Here is a 17,543-nt window from a genome sequence, read left to right as displayed (position 1 = left end):
CTATAAAAATTATGAAGAATGAATGATTAATTCTGTAACAATCATAATGACAATTCTATGATTTTACTCTTGATATTGGATTTTGATTGATGGAGACAAAGAAGCCAACCCGAGTAAATTAAAAAAAAGATTTATACTGACGTACAATCTGAAATATACAAGTTACAATAACCATTAGTTACAGTGTGTTTTGAATAAACTAAAATCAAAAACAAATTATTTACTACTGAAAATGTTAATATACTATTGTTGTAGGGAAAAAAACATGTTTTTCCTAACGTTTATTTGATGATAAATGCATCATTAAGTAAATAATATCTCTTTTGCTAGTTGCAGTTTATAGTATTAAAATATTTTTAATCGCTTTATCATTATTGGCAATTCACATCACGTCTACTTGGTTTTGTGATAATATTATTCTCTCCTGGAAACACAATTCTAGGGTTTTTGAGTAAATAATTTCAATCTGACATTGTCATATTCCTTCATTCTTGCATTGTGAACTTGCGGGTTTTGTTATTTGCTTGAAACATTCAAACCACTGCCATTTGCTTATCCAGGTAAACATAAGAAATCCTTCCATATTAATCCAAAATGGAATAGAGTGTTTTCAGGATTTCTTCCTCAATCAACATAAAAATAATCAATGATTTAATTCCTGACTGTAGATCTTGTAGTTTCCTACACAATAGCAGCAACAATAATTCAAAATAATTCATTTGTCGTAAAGTATTTTGGGACATGACAAACAAATAAATAAAAGGCACAACTGAAAAGTAAGTATACCGCAAAAACTACGGCCACTGAAAACCTTAAATAAAAACAGAAAATGAAGTAAAGTTAACAGATCTGGCAGCATTGTGGAAGAAGATTCTAATACCTAGGCCACAAGTGGTGATGGGGACTCAGGGTGGACTAGTGGCAGGAATGCCAGCGATAACAGTGTGACCTTTTTTACAGGTTCACCAGCCTGATTTCTACCTGCAGATTGCTCATCAAATTCAGTACACTAACTGTGGCTTTGGCTCTCCAGAGCTGCTGCCAAACTTGAATATTTCAAGTATTTTCGGTTTTGATTGAAGTGTCCGTTCATACTTCCCTTGATTTAATAATCTCAATTACCACGAACAGATAGAAAATTACAATGTCTGCGTCCTGCTAGCAATTTTCAGGTTGTTAAAACAGTGCGTGTGGCAGAAGTATTCTTCACTTTGTTTTGCATCTTGCATTCTAGCACATCGTCTGCACTATCTGTGCAGACATTTTGAAATTGATGCAGTTACTTAGAAAATAATTCTCTCCCCAATTTAAAATGTCAAAAGTTTTTAAACTGTATCTTGAAGTTGCTGTCTATTTCCTTGAACACAACTCTGATTTCAACTAATGCTGATTTCTTTGACCTTGCATGAAGTAGCAAAGGCACTCTCTCTTTTTGAAAAACAACTCATGTTGCCATGGTCAATACTTGAAAACTGTTTCTCCTGTTACAAATAAATTCACATGCAAAAACATCCTGTTTCGGAATCCTTGTTTCAGGATATCTAACCAAGATCAACATTGGAGCAACTGATTTACTAGTTACATATTAGTTTCTGTTACAGCTGTTTTCTAAAACAGACCTAAAGTATAAGGAAAACTGCTGTATTTAGTAACTTGTGCAAGCCAGGCAAAGCAACAGCCACCTGTATGCAATGTTGGAATTTATCAAAAGATAAAATACTTCTTTCCCGCCCCCCCCCCAAAAAAGAAAAGCAATTTAGCAGGCAGGACAATGCAAATAAGACACTACTCATCAGTGTCACATACCATGCATATTTTTTGTAGTACAAATCTGAATTGCTAATGAAAATTTAAAAGTTGTTAGTTGTTTCTTGCTGTTTCACTGAATAAATTGAACAGGAAATTCCAGATAAATTCCAGTCAATTTGTTAACCAGCCTTATTGGACTAAAGTGCTCTATTTGACAGTAACAATAATAAATTACAATTAAAGGAGATCTGTACACCATTTCTTTGAAACTGTTAGATTGAGGCAAACCAGAAGAAACCATTTCGTTTACATCTCCTTTGATCAGTAAGACACAGGAGAGTGATGATTACAAAAAGAGCAACGGGTTTTTCACAGCAATTTTCATTAATGATATGCAAGTGGAATTCTGCACAAATATCTGCCTGTTTGGGAGAGAAATACCAATAAATAAGATAATAGTGCTGAGAGAATGAGGGAAATAATGCTAAATTATTTTAATATACAGTATCTAAACCAAGATATTGATCGCTATTTCTGTTTGATAGAGGGACTTGGGTAGAGCAAAGCAGAAAAATTGTTGAAATAGCCTTTTTGCCAAAATGGTGAACCCTGCACTCATCAGGATTTCTGCAAGAAAACGAATACAAAGGGGAAAAATTTGTTTTTAGTAAATCAACTTGTTAAGAGATGCAATGACACACCTCTGGAGCAGGTGCATTATGAAACCAAGCCTCCTGGTTCAGAGGTAGGAGCACTACCACTACACCACCATACTTGCATGGAAAGAAAGCACTGATCTGTTGGCAAGTAGACTTTGGTAGAGGTGTTGCCATTACACCTGCTTCAACATAATGAAAAAGGCATCAGCCATTTGGTGGTTGATTCCTCAGGGCAATAAAATGGCAGTTTATCTATCCAACAATTGAAATCCCTTGCCTGAATAGGTTGTTGATTACTACAGCATGAAGTTAAAACGTGACTCAAAGCTCTCTGTAAGAAAGAGGTTTTTTTAAAGCTGCAGGTTAAGGAGCATGGTCAGTATGAGGGAGAATTCATCTTAATTAAATTTGGGAATCTGATTTAACACCAATGCAAGACAGAGTGTATTTTCTGGGAATTTGGTTCAACTTTGGTACAGAAGGAAAAAAAAGAGGTGATTTAAGTAAGCTTTGCTGCAAAAAAAAAACATTTGGTGAGAATGTCAAGGGAAGCTACCCTTACTTGATCTGGCCAACATGTGACTCCAGATCCTTCAACAATGTGGTTGTCTCTTAACTTCCCTCTGAGCAATTAGGGATGAGCAGTAAATGCTGGCCTAACCAGTGACAACCACTTCCAGTGAATGAATAAAAAAAAAAATCAAGCGTCAACAATGGATGGAAATAAATACAATAGCAATAAGTAGAGACACACCTAGGGAACTTAATAAGGCCAATACATTCTCTGGACCTGCAAAGTTGCATCCTGGAATACTAGAGGAAGTAGCTACAGAGATAATAGATGCATTGGTAATAATTTTCCAAAAATCCTTAGATTCTGGAAAAGTCACAAAGGATTGGAAAACTACCAATACAATATTTTAATCAAAAAGTGTGACTACAAGCAGATAATTATAGGCCAGTTAGGTTAACATCAATCACGAGAAAAATATTTGTGTTTACTATAAAGGATGTAACAGCAGAGCATTTATTTATACTTCTAATCAAGCAGGGAGCATGGCTTTATAAATGGGACATCATGCTTTACAAGTATATTAGAATTATTGAGGTATCAAACAGAGAAAGGAATGTAAAATATTTGGATGGAGAATAGTGATATATTTGGATTTCCAGAAGGTTTTCAGTAGGGTACTGTTCATAAAGATACTTAATAAAAGTCCATAAAAACAAGAGCAAACTTCCCTCTAATTTCTTTTCCTTCTGCATGCTCCTTCTCCATAGCACTGGTTTCAGGGAGTCATGCAGCAGCATGGCAGTGTGTGCAGAGCTATCCATTGGTTACGTGGCCATGCAGTTTAGAGGACATCTTTGTCTGGGTACTATTTGCACGCAGAACTGGTTAACCAATACAAGGCAAGGACATGATGGAAGAGGTGGATTTTCAGGATGATAAATTATAGCTAAAAGGAGTGCCACAGGAATCAGTGCTGGGCCATAGCAATTTACTACATTAATTAATGAACTGGATGTTGGAAGTAAATATACCATCCACAAGTTTGCAGATAACCTAAAAATAGGTGGAAAAGCAAGTGGTAAAGATGGTACAAATAGTCTGCAGAGGCAAATGGACATATTATACAAGTAAGCAAAAACTTATCAGATGGAATACAGCATGGAGAATTCTGAGAAATGGCAGGAAGCACTGGCAGGAAATGGCAGGAAGAGCCGAACATTAGAATGCTGCAGCACAGAGGGCTATGGTATCGTGCATACAAATTCAGCACATAATAGGGAAGACAAATGGAACGTTGACCTTTATTGCGAAAGGAATGGAATATCAAAGTATAGAAAAGTCTTGCTAAACTATACAATGCACTGGTCAGCTTGCACTTAGATTATGGTGAATGGTTTTAGTCCCCTTATCTAAGGAAAGAAACTGGCATTGTAAGCAGTCCAGAGAAGGTTCACTAGATTAGTCCCAGGCATGGAGGGAATATTTTATGAGGAGAGGTTTAGTAGGTTGGATCTGTATGCATTGGAATTTGGAAGAATGAAACATCTTATTGAAACATATGAGGTTCTTGGACAGTTTGACAGGGTACACGTTGAGAAGTTATTTCTCTTCATTATAGTGTCCAGGACGAGACAGCTTAACCTCAGAGGAAGGGGTCACCCATTTAAGACAGAGGGGAACAGAAAGTTATTCTGCAAATAATGTATTCACAAGCTGTATACCGTCAAAGAACTGTTTGTAAAGATAGAAGTGTTTACATTGGCATGGGAGGTCAGTGAATAGAGAATACAGTAATAATATAATTGGCCAAAGATCTAATGGTGATTTGAGGAGAAATTTATTTACTCTGAGTTATTACAAGCAACAGCGTGAAAAAGAAACTATTCAAAGAAGGCTACATTGTAATTTTCAACTGGGAATGTTATATACATTTTTAAAAGAAAATGCTGCAATGCTATGGCTAAGAGCAGTCTTATTTTCGAATTTTATCAGTGTACAGACCTCCATTCTAACAAAAAGTTGTTCAATTGACCATTATAAAGGAGCTAATATTTTACAGTGAAACTTCATCAGGGTGTTTAAAAATATTTGAACCAGTCAAAAACAATATTAACATGTTTCCACTATGGTTTAATTTAATTTAGAAAAATTAAAACAAACAAAAGAACAATATACCAGAATACAAACCTTACAAAAGAAAGGGGAAGTAAAACATGGATCCATGGTGATTTAGGAATATTATCTCTAGTTGCTAGGCAGGCATCAGCCATTACGAAAGTTGAAAAATGTGGTGCTGGAAAAACAGCAGGCCAGGCAGCATCCAAGGAGCAGGAGAATCAACGTTTCGGGCATAAGCCCTTCTTCAGGAATGAGGCTGGTGTGCCAAGCGGGCTGAGATAAAAGGTAAGGGGGAGGGAATTTGGGGGAGGGGCGCTGGGAATACAATAGGTAGAAGGAGGTGAGGGTGACGGTGATAGGCCGGAGAGGGGGTGGGGGCAGAGAGGTCGGGAAGAAGATTGCAGGTCAAGAGGGCGGTGCTGTATCCGAGGGTTGGGACTGAGATAAGGTGGGGGGAGGGGAAATGAGGAAGCTGGAGAAATCTACATTCATCCCGTGTGGTTGGAGGGTTCCTAGGCAGAAGATGAGGTGCTCTTCCTCCAGGCGTCGTGTGGCCAGGGTCGGGCGATGGAGGAGGCCAAGGACCTGCATGTCATTGGCGGAGTGGGAGGGTGAGCTAAAGTGTTCAGCCACGGGATGGTTGGGTTGGTTGGTGTGGGTGTCCCAGAGGTGTTCTCTGAAACGTTCCGCAAGTAGGCGGCCTGTCTCCCCAATGTAGAGGAGACCACATCGGGTGCAGCAGATACAGTAAATGACATGTGTGGAGGTGCAGGTGAACTTGCGACGGATATAGAAGGATCCATTGGGGCCTTGGAGGTGTGGGCGCAAGTTTTGCACTTCCTGCGGTTGCAGGGGAAGGTGCCGGGAGTGGAGGGTGTGGACCTGACGAGGGTGTCGCGGAAGGAGTGGTCCCTCCTGAATGCTGATAGGGGTGGAGAGGGAAATATGGCCCTGGTGGTGGGGTCTGTCTGGAGGCGGCAGAAATGATGGAGGATGATACGATGAACACTTTAGCTCACCCTCCCACTCTGCCAATGACATGCAGGTCCTTGGCCTCCTCCATTGCCAGACCCTGGCCACACGACGCCTGGAGGAGGAGCGCCTCATCTTCCGCCTAGAAACCCTCCAACCACACGGGATGAATGTAGATTTCTCCAGCTTCCTCACTTCCCCTCCCCCCACCTTATCTCAGTCCCAATCCTCGGATTCAGCACCACCCTGACCTGTAATCTTCTTCCTGACCTCTCTGCCTCCATCCCCTCTCCAGCCTATCACCCTCACCCTTACCTCCTTCCACCTATCGTATTCCTAGCGCCCCTCCCCTCTACCCTTTATCTCAGCCCACTTGGCACACCAGCCTCATTCCTGAAGAAGGGCTTATGCCCAAAACGTCGATTCTCCTGCTCCTTGGATGCTGCCTAGCCTGCTGTGTTTTTCCAGCACCACATTTTTCAACTCTGGTTCTCCAGCATTCTGCAGTCCTCACTTTCTCCTAATCAGCCATTATGAAGCCTTACAAATAATAAACACTTAGTTTTGAGAACTAAGTGATATAACAAGTTTTACTTTGTTTTGTGAGAGGTTAATGGTCTGCAGTTCTAAACTGCAAATATTTACATTTTTGTTGAAGTGAAAACTACTGAAAGCGAAAGTTAAAAACACTGCATTTCGTACTCAAAAGAAAGATTTAAAAGCTTGACAAGCAGCAACAGCTGAAATCGTTCACCATGCTCAGTGTACTCACAGAAACTGAGTGGTAGGAAGCTCTGCGATAGTGCAAGGTGAGAGTCTGAGTAAACTGATTAAAAACAAAAAACATGAAATGAAAGTGCGATGGAGAAAATGAGAATCAATATAAAAATTTACCACCACTAACATACTGACAATGGTAATTTATGGGAGCTGATTGGAAAACAGATCTGTCTTCCAACAATTATCAAGTTACAACAAAAGCAAGGTTAGGTGCTCTTCGAATTTCTGAATTTCAGACAACAACTTGCTAAAGACAGCCCTGTACAATTGATAAATTACCATAAACCAAGCGACTATTTATAATGCAATTCAAACTCGTTGAATATATGCATATGCATACGCATACTGAATTATGTGTAACACTTCATTTTCTTAAAGCTTCTTTTCATATTTAGTTTCATATTGTCCATTGCTATCCACATACCTGTGGTTTATCAGTAGGCAGCATCGCATGATAGAAAAGCGACACTGAAACACTGACTTACCTTGAAGTAAACGCAGGAAACAGGCTTATTCTTTTGTAGTCTTTTACTGCAATTTTCACTCTTCTTATACTCCAATATTATATTATCTGACCTAACAAGTTAATTGTGATGAAGCAGATATAATTCTGCATTCATAGTTTGGGCAAAGTATATTTAAAAAGATAACATTGGCATGTAAAATTGCTTAGTTGTAATCTACACTCTGCCTTTCAGGAACAGATACTAAATCACTTATTATTAAGTGACTGATTTTTCCCAGTTGTCCTTACAATAAATCTTGTACTGATAAAATAGGACTTCTATCCAAGCAAAATAAAGTAGATAGGTTATGCTAGAAGAGGGATGGTGAACCTTTTTACACTGGAAGGCCACATTGTATTTAACCAAGAACCAAGATCTTCTGAGGCTGCATGCTGAGAATTTAACGTATACAACAAAATGTCATATTTTTGTCAAAATATCTACCAATTTTAATTAAATGCGATTATGAGAACTTTAAATAAAATAAAATTTCAGCAAACACATTGATTTGCTGGGCAAAATTGGCAACAGAACTAGTACTTAGTGAAAAACATAGACAACAAACCACGTAATTGAGTTTATGATTGCAAGATAGAAATCGGATATTTGGTTCCAACATAGTTGACCACAGCTTTAATTGGTCATCCAGGTGAATATCCGTCATCTGACATCTCAAGCACATTGTAATTTGTGTCACATATGAACATGTTGATTCACAACAGCAGGTTGTGCAAAAACAAGACAGCATTCGACGAGCATGGTGACATAGACGTGAGTTTTCAACTGCATTTTTCCATATTTCAATGTGATCCTTCTTAGCTTCAAATAGAGATTTCAGAATATTATCTTCTGAGAGCTCAATCAATTCTATCCACAAGTCATCAGATGCTTTGCAGGCTACAATCAGGTGTTAAAAAGCTAGAGTCGAATAGTGTGGTGCTGGAAAAGCACAGCTAGTCAGGCAGCATCTGAGAAGCAGGAGAATCGATGTTTCGAGCATAAAGCCTTCATCGGGAATCTTTCCCGTGGTTGAAAAGCTAGTTTCAGTATGAAATTGTGTTTCTCAAAATTTGCAAATCTTTCATTGTATTCTTCAGTCAGGGAGTCTGGAACAGCTATGTATTCTTTGACGCTGCACTTCCTTAATGATTTGCCTGTATCCTGTTCATTAATTACCTTTGACAGTTCAGGAAAGCGTTCAGCTGAAAGTTCTGATCGGGTAAGGAGAGTTTTGAAAAAGGTCAGACTTTTCCGAAATGACTGGACTTTTAGCCACATATCATAAATAGATTTAGTGTTACATTGCAATAAATATTTAGATCATTTTGCTTTGACACTATACCACACAAAAATGCAACATTTCTGCAGAAATCCTCTTTTGACAACTCACATGGTTCATTCACTTCCTCAAAGTCTTACGGTTTGTTTTTGCAAAGATAAACATTTTACAAGTATCTGTCCTTGCGACAACCAGCTCACTTGAGAATGATATGGCAGATCCACACTGAAGCATGCTGCAAAATTGGCAATGCCATGATGCATTTGCTCGAATGTAGTTTACAACATCTATAACTTTATTAATGTGTCGCTTCAAATGGTAGATTTGGGATAGAGATTCTGTTGATGTAAAAGACAATGAAAGGAAATCAAAGTATCTGGAATTGACTATTCTTCCTGTAGTAACACAACAATTCTTCACATTTTCCTCTCATAGAAGGTGCAGTGTCTGTGCATACACTTGTTAAATTACATAAATTCAGTTTCGCTTCACAGCATTTTTCTATGAAGATAGCAAAGGTGTCAATTCCACATAGTAAGAGTATCCAAAGCTAAGAACTCCTCGTGGCAATGAAACTCCACAGTTACAACACAAGTAAAAAATAACACTTACGCTGAGTTAGTAATGTCAGTGGATTCAAGGCAATCGAACAATAAATGTCTTCACTTTGGCACATTGTATGACGTTGTTCTGTTACATTGAGGCTATCTCGTGTTGCCGATCAGTTATGGCCCTTCTTGAAAAAGGTAGTAGTTTGTACTTGTTAACGTTATCTGAATCTGAGTATCTTATAACTTCAACAATACATTCTTCTATGATTTCCACATTGCTAAATGGTTTACATCTTCTTCCATGTATGCTACCTTATAAGTTGTTTCAGTAATATCAGTCCCTTGTCCTGATCTCGTTTTAAATATTGCTGCTGCTGTTGCTTTCGATCTTTCACTTTCTTCAGTGTAGACTTTCAGGGATCTCCTTCCAGTTTGTGGTCCTTATGAACTGCACAATGCTAATATGCCCTTGTATTTCTTCGCTGTTGCAATTATGGCATCACAGAACAAACACATCATTTTATCTTTCACAGCAACTACGTAATACTGCAATTCCCATTCTTCATTAAAGGAAGCGAACAGAGTATTCAATGTTCTTGGTTTTTGACATGACTGGGTTACCAGTAAAAATTTTAAAAATGGTACACAGATTTAAAAAGGTGTATTTAGTATTTGCAGATAAAAAGGCAGAAGGCCACAACTAGTACCCCAAAAGGCCACATGCGGTCTTAAGGCTGCAGGTTCCCCACCCGTGTTAGAATATTGATGCTTATGACATGAATGAAAAACCATCCAGCTATTGATAACATCATCCTTGAAGGGAAGCCTGGAATTTGTCCATTTGTACACTTATCCAGAACAGATCACATAAGAAAACTAAGGGAGAAATTCAATGAAAACCTGGGAGATGTAAAAATTTTAAATAAAGGATCATCTTTGCTAAGCATCAGTTGCACCAAATAAGCAAAGATCAGATTTTTTTAATGACTTGGAGGTGCCGGTGTTGGACTGGGGTGTACAAAGTTAAAAATCACACAACACCAGGTTAGAATCCAACAGGTTTATTTGGAAGCACTAGCTTTTGGAGCGCCACTCCTTCATCAGATGGTTGTGGAAGTTAAGATCATGCTCACAGAATTTATAGCCAAAGGAGTCCTGTGTCATGGAGATGTGATACAATAAACAATCAGATTAAAACTTCCGTGGCAACAAATTCAGGTTGGAAATATCTTTCCCCAAAAAACACATTAAAGGATATATAATTAGAGTCAGAAAATGAAACATGCTTCAATAGAAAAGTATTTGACTTACCTGCTGGACAAAAACATTATTAAGATGGTTGGCAAGTCTTCTGGCAAATTGTTCCCGAAGATCTTTGAACTGCTGCTGCTGCTGCTTCACTGCTTGAAGCTCATCATGTCCTGGTATAGATAAACATTAAATTAAGATAAATATTTGAAGAAAAACTGTTCTATGATCCCCACTTACAAATGGGTTTTTGCCTAAATACAGTTTTGTTGAAACACAGAAAATTGGTAACACTGAAAATTTGCCACTCTTTTTAAGGTACTCCTCCCCAAAACCACAAGATTTGCCTTTTAAAGGTGCCATATATTAAGTCTCATATTTTTTGTTTCAGCTTTCACCCTTTATTCACAGATTCACAAGCTGTATTCAGAATCAAAACTTCACCCTAGATCAATACAAATGTTGCATGACTTGTACTTAATTGTTAATTCTCAAATGACAAGTCACATATTGATAATGCTTGTCTTTTGTTTTAAGTAACTGAAGTACTTCACAGAACATGTCGACTGTTGAATTTCTGAAACGATGTAAAAGCTATTTGCTTAAAAAAATTTATGAACTCCTCAGTAAATCTTGATAAGAACAGGACAACTTATCATCGCTGAATGGCATTACTATCACTGAATCCGCAAATATCAACATCCAAGGAGTTACCACCGACCAGAAATCCAGCTTAAAATTACTCAGGAGCAGGTCAGAGCTATGAATACAGCTGCAACTAATTCACCTTCTGATTGCCCAAAGCCTATTCACCATTTACAAAGTACAACTCTGGTGAATGATGGAGTACAGAAGGTGGCAGCGGCCCAGTGGTATTGTCACAAGACAATTAATCCAGAGACCCATGCAATATTCTGGGGATCCGGGTTCAAATCCTTCTAAGGCAAATGGTGGAATTTGAATTCAACGAAAATCTGGCATTACAAGTCTCATGATAATTATGAAACAGTTGTCGATTGTTGGAAAAGCACATCTGGTTCACTAATGTCCTTTAAAGAAGTATACCTTCGTCCTTACCTGGTCTGGCCTATATATGATTCCAAGCCCATAGCAATGTGCCCTCTGGGCAATTAGGGATGGGCAATAAATGCTGGTCTAGCATGCTGACAACATGCCAGTGACGCCCTTATTTTGCAAACAATTTTAAAAACTCCCTACTTAACTTGATGAATGCAACTCAGCATTATTAAGGATGATAGTGCCTGACTTGCACAACATTCACTTCCTCCACCACCAATACTCAGTAGCAGCTGTATGAACAATCTACAAGATGCACTGCAGAAATTCACTTCAGATCTTAGACAGCACCGTTGAAACTCAAGGCCACTTCTACCTAGAAGAAAAAGGGGAGGAGACACATGGGAATACCACCATCTGCAAGTTTCCCTCCAAGCCACTTATCGTCCTAACTTGGAAATATTTTGCCATTCCTTCATTGTTATGGGTCAAAATTCTGAATTCCCTCCCTAACAGTACTGTGGATCTATCTAGGTTTAAGGTGGCAGCTCACCACCACCTTCTCAAGTGCAACTGTGGAAGGGCAATAAATGCTAGCCAGCCAGCAACATCCAGGTCCCACAAGTGGGTTAAAGAAAAAAACTGATGCGTTCCATTATTTCCACAGCATATGCCTAATAGGAAAATACAGAACAATAAAGATCTTCACAAAGTTACAAAACATAAGAAAGAAAATATTGTTTGATGTATTATATATCAAAAATTTACAAAAATTGAATTATAATACCTGGTCGAAGGGCTACATTCATACATTGCAAAAGGGCCTCTGCGGCATTGGTGCATGCTTCAATTCCTTTAGAAGAAGAAAGATCCCCATCTGTAAGGGCTTTAATATGGCCTTTGGATAGATCCAAATAGTTCTGCAAAATAAGCACACATACAGTGAATCTGACAAAGGAATACAATGCATTTATAAGATATAAGTGGAATCAAGCATTCAGAGTTTTGGTTTATATGACCTGCTTAACCTCAGGGATCTGATTAGTTTCAAGTTATAATCAGAGTAATGTCACAATTTGTATTTAAGTATAACTTCCAGTTGGTTACCATAGCAACACAGAAATTTATTTGATTAACTCATTACTCAATGCTATTAAATTCAGGCAAGAAATGTGATGAGTGCATCAATGTAGAAAATTATTACCTTGTTTAAGAAACTCCAAATAAATCTGCATGCAAGGTTAGAGTTTCTATTTAGCTAATGTGCAGTGTATGTTGGAGTATATCGTTGGCAAAGCTACAATTCAAGAATCATAGAATCCCTTCTTTGTGGAAGGCCATCGAGTCCACACTGCCCCTGTGAACAGCATCCCAGACAGATCTATCCGATCCTATACCCATTTTTCTGCATTTTTGACTACTTGATGTTGACAAATTTACTGTTTCCTTCACTTCTGATGGTTACTTTTGTATTTCCCTAGATTTTCTCATCAATAAATTCCCTCTCAGATTTACAAACTATTGACAAGCTGGTTTAAACCCTCCCCAATAGCGCCAGTAAATCTTCCTTTGAAGAATAATAATCCTGCCTTGCTGAGATAGAACCGGTCTTCCTTGTACATGTCCTACTAACTCCAGACATGTCCCAATGCCAGAGAAATCTAAATCCTCCCCTCCTACACCATTTCTCCAGCCATTAGAATTTAACAAAAATAAGGAAAATTTGAAAAATTTTGGACTTTACAAACACATGTAAATACCACCTGACTTCCAATCTTCTAACCACTTTCTTAGGATAAATGCAAGCGGTGGCAGATTAGCATATCCATTTTAAGTATGTTGTTTGAAATTCTATAGTATAACTGAAGAGGTAGAAACATTCAGCATTAATGCAGCAATCAATATTAATTCACTATTAGATTGGAAGGGAATGGGGAGTAAGAATATCTCACATACCACCAGAAATTCTATTTCTTCCAGAAGCTTCATATTGTTAGTGTTACTGAGCTGAATGAGGTCATTGCTTTGAGAGATGTGATCCATCTGCTCCTTTACACTCTGCAGCATTTCTTCATAACTGCTCAGCTTATGCTCAATTTCATCTACTTCTTTAAGTGCTTCATCCAGCAACTGCATCAGAATGTTCACCTGCTTTTCTGAAGCCATGATCGATTGGATATTGGCCTGAAAGTAAGACAATTTCGATGTCAGCTTATGTTAGTGTTACATTTTTTATTAACTCTACTTTTTAAACTACTTACCATAGGTTCTTTTAGCTCTGATTTCAGACCATCCCTGCTATCCAAAATTTTGATCTATATTTATTAAAATCTAGATAAGCTTTCAATAAACAGGAAAATAAAAAGCAATCACTGCTCAGTGAAATTTAAAGGTACAGTGCATTGCACTATTTTATTGCTCCAATGTCTTAATTTTGAAAATGACAGAATTGCACGGACTTTAATCTAATCTTTAAAACAGGAAGCAAATACACAAACTAAGGTCATACATTCAAACTAAGTTCACATATTCAGCTCTTTGATCAGATCATCGTGATCCAACTGTAAGCTCTACTTTCATGTCTACTCCCTACATCCTTTGACCCTCTTAGCAGTCAAGAATCTGTTCAGTTCAGTCTTGAGAAAATTCAAAGACTCCGCTTCTGCTGGTCATAAAATAACAGCAAAATTTCAGTTACGTCTACAACTACGTTTTGTCTATCTGAGACAATTTGGAGATAGTGAGACTTTTTCCAGCTCCACACTTTATCAACTTTTAGACAAAAAACCCAAAAAAAAAACTGACACTGGAAATCGGAAATAAAAGCAGAAATTGCTGGTAAAATGTCAGCAGGTCTGGCAGCATCAATGGAGTTAGCGTTTCGGGTCAAATGACCCCTTATGTTTAAACATAAATTGATTCTGAAGGCAGAAATCCACGTTATCTTTCGTAAAAGAATCTAAGACACAAAATTGAAAATTCCTGATAGGACAAACTATCAGAATTTTCTTCTAATTGTCAAAGATTGTTTTGTTAAAGTTTCAAGTAGAGTCTTTTTCATTACAAGCAGTACTTTTTAATTGCCTTGATTCAAACAAAGTAGTTCAAATACATTCCTGAACAGTCACTGAGTTACCCTAGATTTTATATAGCTGCTAAAGGAGGAAAATTCGAAAAATGTCAAAAAAGAATAAAAACATGCTAGAAAGATGACTTCATTGAGAATCAAATTTATGACCTTTTCAGCATGAACCAACATATTTAAACGGCAGCAGATGGGAAGGGTTTGCTTTTGAGATCTATCTACATCATGGACAACCTTAACTGACAACAGTAGGAAAGGAAACATTTTAGCTCTATAACGTAGACATTTAATATCTGGACACTAAGGTCTCTGTACAATATCTGAACTTTAAAGGGGGCAACCAACCAACTACTATTACAATCTATAATCAACATTGTCCTTTAGCCACCCAAAATGATTAAAGTGATCAACAGAAAAGGAAATACATTCAGTTCTGCCACAACGCAACCCAGTATTATTTTTAAAAATCACGTACTAGCAGCACCATTTAAAATAATGGCCCAGAATCGCGCTATAACCAATACACGCTATAGAAAAGTGTGCCCAATTTGTCAATAGAGTTATAGTGAATTTGCATTAACGCGTGTTATAGCAGAACAACCTGTACATCTTACAAGATATCAGACGTCATATATCCAGGCATAGCTTGACATTGAACATGCTGTCATCACGATTCCCTCTTTCCTATAGAGCAAACTACTAATATTTTTATATTCTAATACTCACCCCATCCAGCACCTGCAATTCTCTAGATAGTTTTTCTGCAAATGCTTCAGCATTCGAGATTGCATATTCACAACCATCCATCATTATCTCAATATCCTGTTCTTCTCTTGTATTCAGCTCCTGGTAATCATCCAAAGATTCCTCATCTCCACCAGCCACACTCTGATTTTCACCGCTTGGAACAGACTCTTTAGAGAAATTGATAAGATGTTGTTTGATTTAATGTCATAATGTTCGATTACTATTAAAAAGTATGTAATTTGCTAACAAGGTATAAATCATTTAACTGGACAACACATTTTGGTACCTTCAAAATCATATTTAGAAAGATATTTCAGAATCAGTAATAACTAAGTGAGGGGGAAAAAAATCAATGGGTTGACTGCACTAAAAGAAACACTCCATTTTACAGAACCTCTTAGTTCCAGGCTGCACAGAAAATGTAAAGCACTGTCTGACAGCTCACCTTGTGTGGTGATGAAGAAACGTGACAATGTTACATAAAATACTAAATAAAAACTGAAAAATTACAGATGCTGAAAATCAAAAATTGCTGGAAAAGCTCAGAAGATATGGCAGCATCTGTGAAGAGAAACCAGAGTTTAACGTTTTGGGTCCAGTAACCCTTCCTCAGAACAGGTTTGTGCTTAATGTACATATAACAACAGATTATAATTTAGTTCACAAACATCCATGATGATTGATGATTTATATGAAGATTGTTTATCTTATTAATGGACTTAAAATGTTCAAAGCTATGATGTAGGCCCTTGCACTGCCTACACATTTCATGATTTAACATATGGGTGAGTTTATTTAGTGTTGTTGTTGAGTCATACAGGTCAGTAAAGTTCTTCATTTCATCCTGGTCAGTATGAGGTTAGCCAATATGAGCTGTTGCAGCGGTGGGGGTCAGAGGTTCTTTAGTTGGCTTCAGTGTTTCTAGGTTAGTTAACAGGAATGTCAAGTTTTCTCATACTGTTTTACTACATCTCCTTTACAAGGTATGTGGGTTCAGGCTCAGCTGCAATATTTCCTATGATGAAAATCCTTTGCTGACAATCACGGTCAAGCTCACAGATGAAGAATGGTGACTTAAGCAAAGCATGTGGTTAAGAGAATTTAGCAGAACAAAATTTCAGCGTTAAGCATTAATTTAAACCAGGATCAACAAATGACTCCTGAAACAATGCAATACACTGCAGCAACTATTATGAACACCGTACAACTCAAAGTGGTAAACACAAATTTTCTAACAAGTCCATTCAGTGGAGAAAATCCTACTTCAGTTATTCCATGTCTATCTATAACTGCTCATTGTAATTCAAGTTATACAGTTCATACCAATCTAATCCAGCACCCTTAGAACCAGGTCTTTGCTGCACCAGAGAATGTGTCGGACCTGGGGAGGTCAAGTATTTTCAATGCACAAAATAAAAGAATTCACCTTGACTTTAATTAATCATATGGCTAATGGATGAATATATTTCCAATGGGCATCAAAAACTGTATCTAGGGCATCCAAAGTGGACAAAGTGCAACAAAATTAATTTATGAATAAAGATCAATGCAGAGCCACTAGATGCCATTACAGGAGAACTGGAAGAACAGCAAGTACCAGAGATGCCGGATTAAGGCCATACAGCCTTTACTAAGACATAATACAAACAACTGAAGGCAACGCCACACAATAACTAGTTAACATTGGTAATGCAAAAATTTTCATTTTCTCTGAACAAATGTGGATCCAAACTTCCACTGTAAACATCAAATTAGTTGATCAATCCAACTCATAACCTTCATAATTTACTCAATGAACAATGTTACTAGTTAAGATGTTGAGAAAAATTAGAAAGCCAGTGTGGTTGCAAATTATAACATTTTCTGAAGATCTTTCACATGAAATATCTTTAAACATATTTACTTCAGCAAATATTTTCAAGTTATATAAACTGCTAATGGTAAGTTTTATTGGTCATCCTTCAGTCGTACACATTTGTATGTTCAGCAGATATGAATGATATCCAAGAATATTGCATATGCCTGGAATTATGTTAATTGCCAAGTTTTCTATGGTTACATTTGTTTCGATATAGTGATATTTAATCACATATATTATATGAAAAATTATGTAGTTTAAAGAATGTTAGGTTAAACAGTTCAGTTTTCATTAGTATCTTATTTTGTGCACTTCATTGAGCCCTATTGAAAGGGAATTAAAAAGTAGCTCACAATTTATCATCATCTTACACTCGGGGTTTAAATAAGTGCTAAAGTTCTAATAAAAGCTACAAAATAGTAAATAAAAACTATTTCAGAGTATAATGGTTAAGAACAAT

The 17,543-nt window shown here is 37.3% G+C and overlaps 1 protein-coding gene across 7 annotated transcripts in view; it reads right to left on the bottom strand.

Annotated features, from left to right (window-relative positions):
* exoc1 (exocyst complex component 1) overlaps positions 1-17,543 on the bottom strand; it is a 64,452-nt gene that overhangs the window by 29,813 nt on the left and 17,096 nt on the right. For 4 of the 7 annotated variants that reach the window (XM_072569557.1, XM_072569566.1, XM_072569564.1 and 1 more), the window contains 4 exons: positions 15,205-15,392; positions 13,350-13,577; positions 12,181-12,313; positions 10,440-10,549 (listed from right to left, as the gene is read on the bottom strand). In XM_072569557.1, coding sequence (XP_072425658.1) covers positions 10,440-10,549; positions 12,181-12,313; positions 13,350-13,577; positions 15,205-15,392 — 659 coding nt within the window. Of the gene's footprint in view, positions 1-6,784; positions 6,839-10,439; positions 10,550-12,180; positions 12,314-13,349; positions 13,578-15,204; positions 15,393-17,543 lie in introns of all 7 variants that reach the window. The other 3 variants (XM_072569543.1, XM_072569552.1, XM_072569548.1) reach the window with 1 other exon arrangement.

The sequence above is a fragment of the Chiloscyllium punctatum genome, chromosome 1 (assembly GCF_047496795.1).
Source record: "Chiloscyllium punctatum isolate Juve2018m chromosome 1, sChiPun1.3, whole genome shotgun sequence".
Classification (NCBI taxonomy): Eukaryota; Metazoa; Chordata; class Chondrichthyes; order Orectolobiformes; family Hemiscylliidae; genus Chiloscyllium; species Chiloscyllium punctatum.
Note: the sequence above shows the minus strand (reverse complement) of the source record. Positions and strands in the feature narration are given on the sequence as shown.